The sequence below is a fragment of the Sparus aurata genome, chromosome 9 (genome assembly GCF_900880675.1).
Source record: "Sparus aurata chromosome 9, fSpaAur1.1, whole genome shotgun sequence".
Taxonomy (NCBI): domain Eukaryota; kingdom Metazoa; phylum Chordata; class Actinopteri; order Spariformes; family Sparidae; genus Sparus; species Sparus aurata.
In genome coordinates this window covers 36,929,359-36,947,485 of record NC_044195.1, presented here as the reverse complement: position 1 = coordinate 36,947,485, position 18,127 = coordinate 36,929,359, and the positions used below count along the sequence as shown (strand labels likewise).

Below are 18,127 nucleotides of genomic sequence, written 5' to 3'. Positions count from 1 at the left end.
TTAACCACCCCTATTGAACGATCGGCCAAAACGATGCAAAACGTGCGTTTACACACAAAAGCGTTTCAATGAGGATGGCCCTAAGTTGTTGCTGTATAAAATGCTGCAGTTTCATTTGCTCCGGGTCCACTCACCGGCTCAGATCCATCTGTGCCTGGCAGTCCACCAGCTGACCGGTATTCTTTGAATAAACACATCAGTACAGCAAACTACTCAACAGGACTTCAATGATTTCTTCAACATGATTAAAATCTTATTTCAAACACAGGAACTGTGTACATATGGAGGTTATAATAAAGGTCATCACAGGAGATCAAGGAGACCAGCTCCAACACTTCACACAACAAAGTCAGTCTCTGCCAGCAGAACATGACTGATGTCCACAGGTTTCATCACATGATCACTTGATCACTTCTGATTGGTTCTAAAGTGAGTTCACGGTTTGGAGTCGGCTGCTGATACCTCATCTGTCGGTGAGTCTGTCTGTGGACTCTGGAGGGAGGAAGAGGAGGATGAGGAAGCAGCAGTGGAGACAAACAGATCGTTGTCTGGTTCCTCTGAGTCCGTTTCTCGCCGTTCATCTTCCTTTCCACTAGACTCTTGCCGTGGTTCCTCCTCCAGTTGTTGCTGTTCCTCCTCCTGCAGGTCGGTGAAGCGCTCCACCACACAGGGAGCTGTCAGTCTGGCCTCAGGGTCGTGATCCCAGCACTCAGTGATGGTGGAGCAGAACACACTCATCCCCTGGAAGACAGCAGACAGTCAGACAGCAGATGACTCCAACATGCATTTACATTTAAGGCATTTAGCAGTCTGTTTCTGTTTCACTAGCCCCAGTCACACTGCCATTTGTAAGCAGGGGTCCTGATCCAATTCTCCATCTCCTCCTCTGTGTGAATCTCTCAGAGGCAGCGAGGGGTGAAATTTAGCTCCAGCAATTGGAGGAGCCGTATTGGCGAACTGAACCAGCGTGAACGGATAAGCCGGCTCGCGTATAGAGGGCATGTTGATTGTACAGTCTGATAACTACATTGGTCCTTCAATCAACTAAATACAGAGAAATGTCCCACAAAGCAACGTTACAGGACCAAACAACAGTAACTGTAACTGTCTTTGGAAGCTTATATGAGGAACAAAATGCTGTAGTTGTGCAGGAAGAAGTGTCTGTCCTCCTGTCTGTCTGTAGCTGTATATGTACATGTGTCTGTCTATCTCTGACCTGATGCTGTGTCCATGCTGTCGGGATGTCTGGGCGTCCTCTGTCTCTCAGCACCAGGTCTCTCATGCTGTCCACACAGGGTTGCTCACAGACCTTAGAGCCAAACGCTGGCTCGTAACTCTTCACCTCTGCACACACACACACACACACACACACACACACACACACACACACACACACACACACACACACACACACACACACACACACACACACACACATCACGAATTTGATTCTCATCATGTTGTTTTCAGACAAAGCTGTAAAAAGTCTGAGATGCTACAAAACAGCAGACGGATGGTCAGAGCAGCTGGTGAACACAGCTGAGTGTTCAGCAGTTGAAGACACAACGAAACTCGGGAAATTCAAGCTTGACGGGACCTCCGACAACAGGCCGAGCAGCAACGGAGAAAAGTGTGTAAGAGGACCCCGGTCAAACATCACCTACCACCTGGAAACAACACGCAGCCATGGAGGCTGACACACTGAATTCAGAAATCCTCTCCTCTGAAGAAATGAAGATTTTAACCACCTGAAAAGAGAGCTACAGGCTATCAGAGCAGAGCTAGCTAACAACACAGCAGCAATACACTGAAATGGACCAGATGAAAGCCAACATCAGAGAGGTGGAAGGTGGTTTAACTACATGGTCGGACGAAATGGTCGTGATGTAAAACACAGTGAGTAAATTTAAGTGGGTTAGCGTTAGTGCGACAATTTGGAAGGTAGGATGAGGAGAGGCAATGTGCGCATCGCGGGATTGGTGGAAAAGCCGCAGCGGGCTCCAAACTCCTGAGAGAGGTGCTGCAGATGGACAGAGACCTCAAAGTGGACCAAGCACACCGCAGTCCAAGCACACCGCAGTCTAGCACCTAATAGATAGAATGGGATACCTCAGGTGATAATTGCAAAAAAACATCTCGACCAAGACTGCATATACATTTTAAAACGAGCCCGAGAACGAGCCCTGCAGCGACTTGACGGAGACCAGACATCCATTTACCCCAACTTCACAGCCAGCATCGCGAAGGCCAGGGCGGCGTTGTGGCCGCCATGTCCGCTATGGCCCCCGCGAAGCTCTGCATCACATACAATGGAGAGGACCGGGTATTCTGGAACCAGCCAAGGCCATGGATTATGTTAACAGGAACATTACTTATTACTTATATCCTTTAAAACTTATTGTAAAAACGAAGGACTGAGACAAAGTAAATGTTGACACAGCGCAAATGACGGTAATAGTATTTCCTTTCCTCTGCCTCATTTAACCCAGAGAACACTGAAAGACATTAAAAGCCTTTTTTGAATACAACACGGGAGTTAATATGTGATCAGAGTCATATAAGTTACTATATGAATATGCAGACACAATGCTGTAGAACAATATGTTAACGCAGTATCTCAGACGTCATTTAATTGCTTCTTTTTAAAATAACTTTATTAGGTATCACTACTTATTAAAATGTACACTTGATAAAATGTACACATTAAACCAGTTGAGACAAGCAGGATGTCAAATTGCATTTCTACAGTAGACCCACCTCCCAGATATGAAAGATATGAGAGAAGAAGAGAAAAAAAGAGGGGAAGAGACGAAAGGTGGAAGGGAGGAAGAGACGAGTGTTTACCTCAGTGCACAGGTCAGTAAATTTTACAGCCACAACAACTCATCAGGGCACTAAAGGCAGATATATATATTAGTAAATGGAATCATTGATGGGACTGAGATATCTGTAATAATATATATATAAATATACGGAGGAATAGACTAAAATTCTCCAACTGTAAAGATTGTACATATTATGCTAGTAGACATCAATCTTATTCCAGAAATGATTATTTCTTTACTCCCAAGTCCGAGATCCATCAAGTAGTCGATATAAAAATACTCCCAATTGCACTTTCAGATCGTGACCCCCTGCTGATGTCCTGGGATTTGGGACACAAACCACCTTCCAGGCTGTGGAGGTTAAACACATCTCTCCTAAATGATGAGATTTTTATCACCTTTGTTAAAATCGAACTAAAACTCTTCCTAGAAACAAACTCCGCTCCAGAAGTATCGCCACTTATTTAATGGGATTGTGCCAAAGCCTATATTAGGGGCCGCATTATTGCGCTTTCGAGTGCCGAAAAAAAAAAGAAGCCAGACAAAAATAATTAGAGGAGAGGGTCAAATGGATAAGGACAACAACACAAAACAGACACCATCCACCTTTTAAAGGGAAATTCCAGCGCAAGTTTAATCTATGGTCCAACACACCGTGACACAGAGTAAGACCCCCCCTCGAGAGATCAAGTTTTCCGACCACTAGCTTATGTGGTTTTATCAACCTCAGAAAAGACCGCACGATAACAATACACTGCAGTTTATGCCTCCAACCAAGAAACCGCAATCAAAAAGCCACTCATATCCACAAATAATGCTCAGAACAGCACCAAACTTCCGCAACAGTACAAACAGGGTCCCAGCACATAGTTCGAGGCATCAAACATCTGCTAGCTTTGATAGATTTCTACTGAAAAGAGAACACAACTCACCACTCTCCTGCAGCAGCCTGCTCGTTGTGGGGAAGCCCTGACGAGTCAATTACCGAGTGCAGTTAGAAATGCTCAATTCCGTTCGTTTCCCTGTCAGCTCTTGATAATAACTGTTATAAACTTGTAGACAAGACACATATGAACTTTGACTGCATTTCCATGGAGTAATAATCATACATTTTCATCCTTGAGCTGCGGAACTCTACTGCACTCTGTTATCAAAACTACATGTAGTTCAGCCTGGCAGTAGTTTAAACAAACTACATTTCTACCCCTGGAGAAATGTAGTTTGTAAAACTACTGCTTTAAAAAGTAGCTTTAGCAACTACTTATACTCATACTCATTTAAATCAGCGCTAAATAAATCAACATATGGTGTCAGGGTGGGAATTTTGTCATTTTAGGGGCGAGGCCACATGACAGGGCACAAAGGCCATTGAGTAAAATTTGATGATTTACCTTTCAGATTGATACCATAGCATTATACTTTATAATACAATTTGGATAATGTATTAAAACATTTTTAATACCAAAATCAAGTTAATGTTACATTAGAAAAAAATTAATAAAATTGGTGACACTACACTGATTCGTGAAGGTATTGAATATTTCTCCCAATAGAAATTCCAAACAAAAAAATTGTATAATAACCAGCAGGAGACCACTGATGTGTGTAGTGATTTTGGTGACACTACACTGAATAATAGTGAAGTTATTGAATATTTTTTGCAGTATCTCTTTTCGGGGTTGCACTTTGTAGACGGTCCCTGCGCCCTCGTCTCACTGACGGCTGACCATACAGACCAGAGTTAATGTCCAGCCTGGAGGAGCGCTCGCTTTGATGAAAATACAGTTGTAGCTTGTTGTCTTCCTTACTACGGTAGGAAAGAGGCATTGCTTGTGTTTTAACAATTTTTCACTTACAAGTTATTGATCCGGGAAGTTCAAATCTGTTTCCAACTTTACCAAACTAAATCCTACCACATAAGTCAGTTACGTATCATAACAAAACCGGCTGAGCTCGCTCGCTGTGCTGCAAGTGTCGTTCTTCCGTGTTGACATGTTGCTGCTGTTTTAGAGGCTTTCACGTGAGATCATCGATGTGATGATGAGACTCCACCTGCGCGAACTGCAAGCTCACTGAAGTCACTGTGAGTGACTACTGTGCACTCAGGTGGCTGTAATTCAAGGCAAGAACACTACGCTGACCGGGCCACTGTGGCCGTACAATGATTTTTTTTCCACGGGGCATCAAGGCCAATGGGTGGGGCAACGGAGGCCAATTCCCACCCTGTATGGTGTATATGAAACAAAATATAATAGCCTATAAAAAATTCACATGCCAGCAGAAATATGCCTCTCAACTCATGTTTATTTTTTAAAGAACAAAAGCTGACATTTTTGATCAACACCACAGGAACTTCAGAGGCTCTAACACTTAGGCACTAGAACTAGATGCCAGGGCAGAATCGCTTGTTGACACGACATGAGCAGTCTCTCAAAGTTTTTAATCAGACAGGCGGTTCCGTTTGGCACTAAAAACATCTTTACCAACACTAAAAAGCTGCTCACATGCTGCACTGGCTGGGACACTAGTGTTGAACACTTTGGACATTTTGGGTAGAGATTTGAAAGCATTTTGTGGGGATTCATCTGCTGACTTCACAAAGGCTTCCACCTCATCCACTTTGTCATCTTTCTTCTTTTTTCAAAGAAAAATAAAATTTAGATTCTATAGGTCCTTTTTTTTTTTAATAAAAAAAAAAATTCATGTTATTTTCCAAAATTTTAGTTTGTAAATTGAGTAGTTAAACTACAAAAAATGGCCCAAAAAGTAGTTGAAATACTTGATGCAGCACAAAATATGAATGTAGTTTAACTACCAGCAAGTTACAGCAAGTTAAGCTATGTAGTTCAACTACACGTAGTTTAAGTTTCCCCAACACTGCTTTTAAATATGTAATATTACCTCTATTACTGAAAGCATACCATCATGCTCTCAAATCCGGAATCATGGCCCCCTCCTGGAATGAAGCAACAATAGTAATTATACACAAAGAACAGAACAGTCGTATCGACCGATATCGCTACTGAATGGAGACCTCTGTATACTAACAACCATTCTGGATAAACGAGTGAGCAAAATTAGCACCAACATTATACATCCGGATCAAACTGGGTTTATCAACGGAAGGTATTATGGAGATAATGTCAGGGTTGGGTTAAAGGGAGGACTATGGATAAAGGGAAGGTGGACCCAAATGCAGTTACACACGAGAGGCAAGGATATGGGGAAACAAAAAGCGAGCTTTATTTTAAAGCTCAGTCCAAAAACCAAAAGCAGACAAAACGGGGGAAAGAGGCAAAGTAGCAACCAAAAACAGCAAGACAAAGTAGCAACTAAAAGGCAAGACAAAGTTCAAATCAAACGTCACAAAACCAGAAATCAAAATCCAATGAACACATACCATGGGGACACGAAGACCATGAACAGGAGCAGACGCAAGACTGGGAGCATGGACAAAGACAGAGGCTGACAAATACAATGACCAGACAAGGAGTGAAGGGAACACACAGACTAAATACACAGACACTGATGAACAGACGAGGAGCAGGTGAGGAGAGAGTGGAGGGAGGAGGCCGGGTGTGGTAACGAAGGGGAGGAGCACATGAGAGAACAAGAAGGGAACAATACAATAGACAGAGGGAGACAGAGGGAAGAACATAGGAAAATGCACAGGAGAACTTAAAGGACACATGAGGGCATGGAAAAAACAAAACAAAAGACACAAGACATGATACAAAGACATGGAAATCAAATACAAGAAACCACAAGACAAAACCAGAAACAAGAACACAACGAACAAGAATCTACAGTCATGACAGATAATATCCATAGATATATACATTTAATAACACATTCACAGGGGAAGAAGCAGGAGGCCATGGTTCTATCACCTGACATACAGTCACAGGCTGCTGACCGTGTACCTCGGCACTTCCTAATTCAAAAATTTAAAAACTTTAAATTTGGCCCAAACTTCTTGAAATGAATTCAAACACTATACTTGAGCCCACAGGCATCAGTTAAAGTAAATGGATACAGGTCCAAGGGCTTTACATTACAACGTGGATGCAGGCAGGCATGTGATCAGAATGGAACCATTGATCAGCCCATCAGAGAGGACAACAATATAAAAGGCATGACAATTAATGGAGAAGACCATACAATTTTGTTATATGCAGACGATGTGCTGCTTTACCTGACAGAGCCTGTTTTGACAGTCTCACTAAAAAGAGATAATTTCTGAATTTGGATCTGAATCTACTCATGATATAAAGTAAACTTAGATAAACTGAGGCTGTGAGAACAGGAAGCAAAGCCTGCATCAGTTTATAGATGGAAGTGGATTTAAATGGCCCAAAGAAGGAATTAAGTATCTCGAGATATATTTCCCCCGTCATTAAAGTAATTATGCAATGCAAATTATTAGAAAATAATAAAAAATATTAGCAATGATATGGGCAGATGGACGGCACTCCGTTTATCCCTGCTAGGATGCGTGGAGAGCACACGGATGAATGTACTGCCCAGGTTACTTTATCCGTTTCAGATGCTACCATTTGAGATATCTAAATGTACATTTGAAAAACTAGACTGACTTTTCTCCAGATTGGCAAGGGAAACGCCCACTTGTCAGACTGAAAACTTTGCAACTCTCCAAAATGGCAGGAGGACTAGGACTCCCGCATCTTAGATATTAATTTTGGCCAGCACAACTAAAACTTTTGACAGCGCGGCTCAGGTACCTCACAGTTTCAGGATGTCAGCAACCTCTATCTGAGCAACCCTTTCTAGATGTCTCTCTGAAAAACACTAAGATGGGAGAGTGGACAATGTCCACCCTAAAGGTCTGGAAAGAAACACAATCCTCGTTTAAACTACCAGACTAATTTTCTTCACTGACAAGCATAGGCTCAATTAGGAATGTCACACTTGCCCAATTAGATATAGGATTTAAAAGATGGTTGGAATAGGGACTATAATTGATATCCATCAATTATGTGAGATGGGCATTACATAGCCATTTTACAAAATAAGGAATAAGTTCCTCCTCTCCAAAACTGACTTTTTCAGGTATCTACAACTAAGACACCTTCTAACAACACAGAAAGATTGGGCCAAAATTGTAAATCCCACAGGATTGGAGCAATATCTGATCCATTTACAAATGATGAGGCAAAAGTAATCTCCAGATTTTACCAGGAATTTTTACTTTTGAACCCAAATAATTCAGTACAAATTAAAGAGAGATGGGAGGCTGAGATGCAACAAGAGATATCGAGGGGGGACTGGGAGGTAATTTGCACTGAAGCACATTTGGTAACCAGCTCAAACACACGGAGGGAATTCAAGTGGGAAGTTTTCACTAGTGATTTTCGAACACCACACATAGTGGCAAAAATGGGCCCAACACACAGTAACAAATGTTGGAGAAGTTGTGGAGCACACATAGGTAATCATTTATACATATTCTGGGCATGCTCCTAACTGAGGCAATTTTGGGATGAGGTATATAAAGTTCTCGCAGAGGGTTTTCATGCTAACATCCCCAAAGACCCACTGATTACTGTATTGGGGGCAAAACCCCCAAGTAATAGAGGGGAGAGCTGCAAACTACTTACTGCAAATCCCGCAAACTGCAGCAATTAAATGCATCAAAATTAACCAGTTAAAGCATGAGCCACCTACATACGACCTGTGGACCCAAAAGATCCTGGAAATTTACAAGATGGAGAGAATAACTCTCCTGCGAAGGTTACAAAAGGACAAATCTGAACGAAGATGGAGTCCAGTATTGAGAATACTGATGTAATGATAGTTTAAAATTACCCATCCCTCTAACCTGTAAAAGGTAGACATGGGGATGCATAGCGTTTGTGGCAAAAATGTCAGTTGTGATTTGTAGATGGCACTAGACGAGCTGACCTGTAGGTGGCACTAGAGGAGCTGCAGGGACAGTCGTGATCTGTAGGTGGCACTAGAGGAGCTGCAGGAACAGTCGTGACCTGTAGGTTACACTAGAGGAGCTGCAGGGACAGCCGTCTCTTTGGACGACTCTCAGTTCTACCTCTTCTCTCTTTCAGATAAAAATAAACATTTGTAGAAAAAATGTAGAAACATGGAGGAGCTCGTACCGCCGATGGTGGTGCAACGGGACGCCATTTCCCACAGGACCAGAGCCATGGAGTACACATCCATCTGTTTGAAGGCCTCCAGGTCCTCCAGGTTCACCCGGGACTCCAGAACCTCAGGAGCCATGTAGCGAGCTGTCCCCACCTTGAAAGGATCACACACAAGCAGCCAATCAGATTACGAACTGTGTGACATATTTAAACATTAACTAACTGCACCTGTCCAGTTACCTGTCCACTGTTGGCAAAGTCGTCAACTGTGAGGGAGAGGTCCAGTCTCAATGCCAAACCAAAGTCACACAGAGCACACTCCGTCCTGCTCTTCACCACCATGTTACTGCTCTTCAGGTCCCGATGGGCAACTGGAACCTACAGCAACACAGGCACACAACAACACAGTCAACCAGCAACACAGGCAACCAGCAACACAGGCACCCAACAACACAGTCAACCAGCAACAAACACCATCAAAAATTCTGACAGCGACAGGTGAAGAACAAACACAGGAACTTGTTTCTCTCATGATGTCTATATTAAGTGAACTGAACATCCACATCTAACAAACTGATTTTACCTTAGAAGCCCCACTAAGCGCTGTGTCACTGTGGAGATGAGCTAACCCCTTAGCGATGCTGGCTGCCATGGCAACAAGTTCCCCCCAGCTGAGCGTGTTAGCTGTGAGAAAGTCCTGCAGGTTCCCGAGGCTATGATAGGCCAGAACCAGCCAGTACTTCCTGTGGGTGTAGCCAAGCAGGCCTCGTTCCTCAGCGGCAAGGAACCTAACCACGTTTTCATGCTCCATGTTGGGGTCGGAGAAGATGGAGCACTCATTCCTCCAGGAGGCATACTCCAAAGCAGGAAACACCTTCACCGCCACCGTTTCATAGGTGTTGACTCCACCCGTCTCCCCATGCAGCAGGCATGCCCTCCACACCTCTGCGAAGCGCCCCTTTCCCACAAGGACCTCCAGCTTGATGGGCAGGGGTTCAGTCCGCTGGCCCTGCCAGTCTGTTGTTGTACTGATGATGTCACTGTTTGGATGTTTGGCGTTAGACTCCTCCCTTCCACCAGGACCAATCACACCTCCTCCACCATCACCCCGAGCCCCTACACCCACACAGGGCAGGTTGCAGGCCTGGCACAGCTTCAGCGTGCGTTTGGTGGGCCAGCCGGGGCGTACAGGAGGGTCCGGCTTGTCAGGGCGGCGAGTGCGGTAGAAGTAGAAGGCAGCAGTGGCAACAATGGCAACGAGCACAGGAGGAACCAGGCTGACCACGACCACCGGGATCACATCCTTACTGTGCAGCTTAGAGAACCCTGAAAGACAGAGATAGTATTGACATCTGTTCATCCATTCATCTATTCTTTTATAAATCTGTTCAACAATTTGTTCATCCATATGTCCATCCATTTTTCAACCATTCATCCATCTGTTAATCCATCATCCCTCCATCCACCCCTCCATCATCCCTCCATCATCCCTCCATCATCCCTCCATCATCCCTCCATCATCCCTCCATCATGTGTTCACCGTTGGCTCCCTTGTCAAACATCAGTTTGTCGTTACACTCGTGTTCTCCGTGGCAGCCACAGACCATCATGACGCCGTAGTCTGCCGGCTGTGGGGTCATGTGACACTCTCTAGAGGTGAAGTTCAGCAGCAGGCTGGGGTCGACGCCCTCCAGTGGCAGAGTGGGGTTGTGACACATGGTGTGCACAGTCATGGTATCGTTGGTCTTCCTCCTGAAGGAACAGAGAAACAACATGTGAGTGAGGCTCAGTCAGTGGATCAGCTTGTTCTCATTCATCAGAACTTCACTGAGAATAATATTCTTTTATGTAAAGTCCAGCGGAAGGCATGGTCAGTTATAATTTAGTGTAAAGTTGCTTTCTCTGTGTATTATATGATTTATGATTATATATTTTAATCAAATCCATGCATTATACCCTGAGACATCAACCAACAAACTAACCAACTAACAAAACCAACAAGCCAATCAACAGACCAACTGACTGAGCAACCAGCCAACCAGAAAAAACAACCAACCAACTGCAGTGGAGAGCAGTGAGGAGGAACAGTGGGGGGGAGCAGTGGGGGGGGGAGCAGTTCCATTAAAGCTGCAGTCTGGAGTTTTGAGAACAAAGTGGACTTAGCCAGAACATTTGAATAATCACAGCTCCCAGGTCAGTCCTTCTTCATCTCTGCTGCTGCAGCACTGTCCTCTGATGGCGGGTACACACTGCAGGATTTTTCAAACCTTCACAGATTAGGAGACCACACACACACTTGATGATAACAAAAGACAGATCGCACAAGATCTCTCTCTGCTGATCTTATAGTGTGTGGTGTTCTCTGTAGTGCACACCACACACTAACTGATTCTTCAGCAGAGTATCAGGTTCTTCACGCTCAATATTACAAATCTCGCGTGGTCAAACGTGACTTCAGTGTAAACAAACATGGCGGATGAACCGGAAGAAACAAAAACAAAATGGCTATGGAAAAAGTCATGGAGACGGCGAGAGTGTGGGCTGTATGCGTTACAGCGCGAGATGGAGGTGAGTAAAAATTGTCACAAGTATTACAGATAGCTTCAAGCGAAGCGCTGTGCCCTCTGGCCCCCGGTATTGTGGGTAACCATGGCAACAGGTAAATAAAAGGCTGACGGAGAAACACAGCTGACTCAGCTCGCGTCTTGATTGGCTGTTGGTCCGGTACACATGAAATCACACGATGTGCATGCTCTGCTGCGCTCGGAACACCCCACACACCACAGGATTTCTAGTCACAAATATTAAACATGTTCAATATTTACGATCTCTCCTTCCGACGCCTTCCGAGCGGATCTGACCGGACAAAATCACTCTTAACACACCACACACCACAGGAAAATCAGACACGATGTCCTTTGCAAACATCAGATAATCGGGCCTTTGCTGGCTTTGATCGTAAGGGGGAAATCGGGACAAAAATCGCCCCGATTATCCTGTAGTGTGTACCCGCCTTAAGCCTCTCCCACAGAGGAGCCTGCTGTGCACGAGCAGGCTTGTAACCACGGTAACAGAGGATGCCAGATAACCAGGATGTCGCATTCAAAATAACAACAACAACAACATGAGCCCTGATTGTTCTATTTCTGACCAATACAACTAAAGTACAATGACAAGTGTCTCATGCAGATTACTGTAGATATCCAGAGTAACAATTCTATTCCTCACATCGCTGTTGACGAGTTACCAGGTAATCATTCAGGTAATCCTCATCACCATGCTGCCTTTCTGAAGCATGAGTAACATTATTTCTCTAAACCAATTCAACCACTTCAGAGCTCCTGAACACAAACTAATGTTATAACTGTCCGGTTACTGATAGATACTTTTGCTAACCAGTAGCCATCAAGAGAAAGCTAAACACCGGAGTTTGCATACAAGCTAACAAGCTAGATTTAGCAACATCATAGATAGATAGATAGATAGATAGAGAGATACTTTATTCATCCCCTCAGGGAAATTCTATGTATCCCATAGCTCACAGTACACATAATACGTACACCATAAAAAGACAGATAATACACACAACCATAAAAAGGACAACCATTCAATCAATAAAAGAATAACAATGTGAATAAAAGAATAAAAGAAGTGAGGGAGGGGAGGGTGGCACCAGAGCCTAGGTCAGCGGCCCCTGTCCACTACTGAACTGTTGAACAGTCTAATGGCCGTAGGGACGAAGGACCTCCTGTGGCGCTCAGTCCTCGAGCGCAGCACAGTTAGCCGCACGCTGTACTCAGGCTGTGGTGGTTGGAATGTCCATGATGTCAGACAACTTAGTCCACATCCTCCTCTCCACCACGACCCCCAGTGAGTCCAGGCACCTTCCCAGCACTGAGCCTGCTTTCCGGATGAGCTTATCTAGCCTTCTGGTGTCCCTCTCTGTCGCACTGCCTCCCCAGCAGATAGCAGCATAAAAGATGGTACTTGCCACCACTGACTGGTAGAACATGTGCAGCATCTCCCCACAGACATCGAAGGACCTGAGCCTCCTCAAGAAGAAGAGCCTGCTCTGGCCCTTCCTGTAGACCGAATCAGTGTTCACAGACCAGTCGAGCTTGCTGTCCAGGTGCACCCCCAAGTACCTATAGGGCTGCACCCAGGGGCGGTTCTAGGGGGGGGGCCAACAGGGGCCCGTGCCCCCGTAACTCTGAGTCTGGACCCCCCTGTGGCCCCCCTGACAGGGAGTCTGCATCAATAATACAATGACAGATTTCTTGCAATGATTTTGTTTTGAAGGGAAAGGCTGAAATAAAGTGTCTCAGCAGTTTACTACCCAAACAAAATTGCTGAAATTGTAAACACTGTTTTGTCTGAATGAGGGATTTATCTTTTTTTCCCGGGTTGTATGTGCCCCCTAACAAAAAAGCCGGCCCCGACCTGGCCCCCCTATTAAAACTGGTCTAGAACCGCCTCTGGCTGCACCACCTCGATGTCCTCGCCCCTGATGTTGACCCGATGCAGTGGTGGCTTAGACCTGTGAAAGTCGATGACCATCTCCTTGGTCTTCTTGGTGTTTAGGATGAGGCCGTTCCTCTCACACCAGCTGCTGAAGGCTCCCGCAAGGTCCCTGTACTCCACCTCCTGTCACAACCTCACACACGCCACAATAGCTGTGTCATCAGAATACTTCTGAATGTGGCAGAACTGTGAGTTGTAGCTGAAGTCCGATGTGTACAGGGTGAACAGGTACGGAGCCAGCACAGTCCCCTGCGGAGCCCCAGTGCTGTACTCAACCGACCCAGAAACACAGCTCCCCAACCTGACATACTGTGGTCTTCTAGTCAGATAGTCAGTGATCCAGGATGTGAGCGCAGGTTCGACTCCCATTAGCAGCAGAGGCTGGATGGTGTTAAAAGCGCTCGAGAAGTCAAAGAACATAATCCTCACTTGACTCCCAGACTCATCTAGGTAGGAGTAGGCCCAATGTAGCAGGTAGAGGACAGCGTCGTCCACTCCGATGTGTTCCCGGTACCCGAACTGCAGGGAGTCAAGTGCGTGTATGGTCTGTGGTCTCAGGTGATGGAGGATCAGCCGCTCCAGGGTCTTCATGATGTGTGGCGTGAGGGCCACCGGTCTGTAGTCGTTGAGCTCGGCCGGGCGTCCAGCCTTGGTAACCGGCACAAGACATGATGTTTTCCACAGGACCGGGACCCTCCCTACCTGTAGGCTCAGGTTAAAGAGCCGCTGGAGAGGCTCAGCCAGTTGGTCCGCACAGACCTTCAGCAGCCTTGGGCAAACATCATCTGGGCCAGCCGCCTTTCCTGGTTGCAGTCTCCTCAGCTCCATCCTCACCACATCCACCAAGAAGAAGGGAGGGGAGCTAGGAGGAATGGGAGTTGTTGCTGCGGTGTTGGGGCTGGAGCAGTGAGGAGAAGGTGGTGTAGGGGAGGGGGCTGATGTTGGAGAGGTGGAGGGGAGTGATGGTGAGGCCGAGCAGGCCCTGGTCGCTGTGTCGAACCTATTATTGGTTAAACTCATTAGCCTTGTCCACATCACCTGCTGTAGCCTGGCTGTTTTTCAGTTTGTAGCCGGTGATGTTCTTCATTCCCCTCCACACCTCTCTGGTGTCATTGTGTTGCAGCTTCCTCTCCACCTTCTTTTTATAGTCCACCTTGGCCATCTTCAGGCTCCTCTTAAGCTCCCGTTGCACCTGCTTGAGCTTCTCCCTATCATTCTCCCTGAAGGCAGCTTTCTTCTGATTCAGGAGCCCCTTGATGTCACAGGTGATCCAGGGCTTATTGTTGGGGAAGCAGCGCACAACCCTCACTGGTACAATCGTGTCCCTGCAGAAAGATGTGTAGCTGACAATGCAGTCAACCTCCCTGTCGATGTCAGTGTTCCCCCAGTTTCCCTCAGTGTCCTGCAGTACTTCCCAGTCTGTGCACTCATCAGGCTCAGCAGGCTCTCAGGGACTCTCTGGCCTCTGGAGTCCACTTCCTGAATGTCCTGGTGGTTATGGGCTGCCTCAGGACACAGGGTTTATAGCAGGGCTGGAGGTACACCAGGTTGTGATCTGATCTGCCTATAGGTGGAAGGACTGTGGCAGTGTATGCTTCCTTGGCATTAGCATACAGCAGTGTCAAGTGTCTTATTTTCCCTAGTGGGACAGTCAACATACTGTACAAAGCCAGTAAGGTGGGAGGAGAGGCTGACATGGTTAAAATCTCCTGAGATGAGGATGAATGCATCAGGATGCCGGGTCTGTATCCTAGCAACAGCCTCATGGATGACATCACACGCTACTGCGGGTTGACACCACTACAAATTAGGCATTTCTTCACAAAATTTACCATAATTTGCATATATTACAAAATCTGAAAATTGGATGAGGCCAGATTAAAAATGTATTGTTTCGTTGTTGACACATTAGCAAAACAAATTAAGAAGGGACTGTGACTATGTTTCTGTATCATCCCATACATTAGAAAATACTATTTAGAGTCATCAAAAAATCTATGCTCACCAAAATAAATTGCAAAAGTAATGGTCCTATGGTTGTATCTGTATCTAAACTGGTTAAAAATAAAACAAAAAAATAGTCCACCAAGTTTGAAACACTGCCCATCCACACACAGTAGGCTACAATTCCTGATCTGATGAGAGTCTGACTTTAGCAAGCTCTGTTGTTGAAAGTTGAAAGAAAGGTATGTCAGACATTTCTTTATTTCTATCAAACATTTTAGTCAGGTCAAGTCAGGTCAAAACATGTTGAATTATCAGCAGTGATTTTCAGGTCCTTCCTTTTGTTAGCACACTGAGGTTTGCTAGCTAGCCACAGTAGGGTAGCATAAGCCAGGTTTGTAGCCATTTGAATTCAAGTATTTGCTGGCAGGGAGAAATATTGTTTGTTAGCATAATTATTACACTATTATATAGTATCTTATGTGATAGCATCTAGGCTACTGTAGCTAATATGAGAGTAGCTAATATGATAGCATATGCTACTGTATAAGGGTGTCACGAATCGAAATCGACATTAAGTCACAATCTCAAACTTCAAATTAAAAAATGAAATCGTCGATGCTGCCACACCCCCATGTCACGTCCGGTCAGCTTGCCAAGTGTAAAAAAACACACACGTGTTGAAGTGCTACAAGTCAACCTCCTCTAACTTAGCTACTAACTAAGCCAGCCAAACAGTAGCATGGTGTTACACCATTCCTGTTCGGCTCCCGGACCGTGGTCCGAAGCACAGGGGAGGTGATTTCCTCCAGGGCCGAAGTTTGTGTTTGCCTTTGGGGTGAATCCCTTTCACGTGTTAAGCTGGTCGGGAAATAATACCAGAGAGCTTTGCCGTATCTAGCCGTCACCTTTATTCACAGCCAGACTGCAGACTATACTGTACACTTTATGCTGTCCCTACTACTGCTACTCCTTTCGCATCTCCTTCCTCTCACATTCATTCACTGTCCGCACATACACATGCTCCCTCACTCTCGCTCGCCCACTCACACCTTACGCACACACACCTGACGCATCGCCCTGTTCCTGAAAGGGACTACGCCACTCTTACAACAATGGCAACTGCAGATGCAGGAGACCCAAAGACAGAACTTGAACCCGCTCCTCTTTCACTTAAGTCACCACTGGAAGTATTTTTGATTTCCAGTGAGTTATGTTGACAACCCTTGCATTGTCGACAAAAAAGCCAGCTCTGCAGAAACTAGATGGCAGGTTATTTTGTTTAAGTTTCCAATTGACTGAAGATATAAGTTATTGTTACATTATGTTGTTAATAAATGTTTTAAATTTGACAATGTAGTGTGGTACATTGTGAACAAAGGTCAGATATTATATTGCATAAAAGCCTAGTCTAAAAATGGCATAGCAACCTGTGCTTTAAAAAAAATAAATGTAAAAATCGAGAATCGAATCGAGCCGTGACCTTTGAAACGAAAATGTAATTGAATCGAGGATTTGGAGAATCATGACACCTCTACTACTGTAGCTAATGTGATTGCATCTTCTGTAGTTACAGTAGTATAATAAGATACGGCAGCTACATATCAACTAGGCTACTGTTTGGTTGACTATAGGCTGACAGGTTCAACTTTCAGCATCTTTACTCCAGCTAGCCGATGTTCAGTCACTAAAGTAATTCACAAATTAACACATGCAAAAGACTGGAAGCAAAGCATGAGTTTATTACCTTTTTTCCAGGATGAGACGGCTGAGTGTGTGTTTTGTGGGAACCAAATGTCCGATGAAGCACTGACATTCAAATTAACACAGAGGGGATGTGAAGGTATCCACAGAGCCAGTCAAAAATTCAATGCCGACATAACTATAGTCCCTGGCCAAGTCGTTCATGTAGAGTGCCGGAAGAAGTTCACAAATCCCAAAACAATAGCACAGAAACAGCAACAAGCAGGGATAGTTGGTTGTAAGCGGAGATCCTCTGCCCCTTCATTTTCATACAAAGATCACTGTTTGTTTTGTAGGATGCATGATAGATATGCAGGGAAGAAAAACAAGTTCATGATGAAGTAGCCATGGCCCAAAAAGATGCAAAATTGGTAAAGTTGGAAGACCCAAATCTAATGCTGTGGCAGACAAACAGACTGATCAGAATTTTATAATGGCTGCAGCAGAACTCTTGAAAACTGACATTAGGTCTGTTGTGGAGGAAAAAGGTACCTATCCAACCAGTCTGGAAATGTCTTTGGTGATGAAGACACTGCTCTATGTTCCAGAGTCTCTGAAACTCTTCTTGCACACACTATTTATTGGGAAAGAAAAGGATCTCAAAGTTAGTTCCCTCGGTCAGGCCATAATGCAAGCGACTAGACCAAGAGGTCTACTCCCACCACTTAGACTTGGAGTCGGGGTACAAATGCATCACCACCACTTCACATCAAAGTTTCTAGTTGACACTCTGCATCAACTTGGGTTTAGTTGTTCATATTCAGAGGTACACAAGTACGAATGAAGTGCTGCAGTAGCACAGAAAACAGAGGATGATGGATTCACAGCAGGGCACTTCATGCAATATGTTGCAGATAATGCTGACCATAACATCTGGACGATTGATGGTCAAGGAACATTCCATGGCATGGGAATTATTGCATGCATAACCCCCAGAATCGAACAAGCATCCAAAATGTTGGACGCATGAGCATT

General features: G+C 44.9%; 1 protein-coding gene across 2 annotated transcripts in view; it reads right to left on the bottom strand.

Annotated features, from left to right (window-relative positions):
- Window positions 1-210: 210 nt before the first annotated feature.
- Window positions 211-18,127, bottom strand: part of tgfbr2l (transforming growth factor beta receptor-like) — a 36,802-nt gene continuing 18,885 nt past the window's right edge. Inside the window, exons 3-8 of one of the 2 annotated variants that reach the window (XM_030428143.1) lie at window positions 10,485-10,696; window positions 9,528-10,270; window positions 9,185-9,322; window positions 8,957-9,098; window positions 1,217-1,344; window positions 211-741 (exon numbers count right to left, since the gene is read on the bottom strand). In XM_030428143.1, coding sequence (XP_030284003.1) covers window positions 436-741; window positions 1,217-1,344; window positions 8,957-9,098; window positions 9,185-9,322; window positions 9,528-10,270; window positions 10,485-10,696 — 1,669 coding nt within the window. In that variant the 3' untranslated portion in view covers window positions 211-435. Of the gene's footprint in view, window positions 742-1,216; window positions 1,345-5,726; window positions 5,782-8,956; window positions 9,099-9,184; window positions 9,323-9,527; window positions 10,271-10,484; window positions 10,697-18,127 lie in introns of those variants that run through there. The other variant, XM_030428144.1, reaches the window with a different exon arrangement.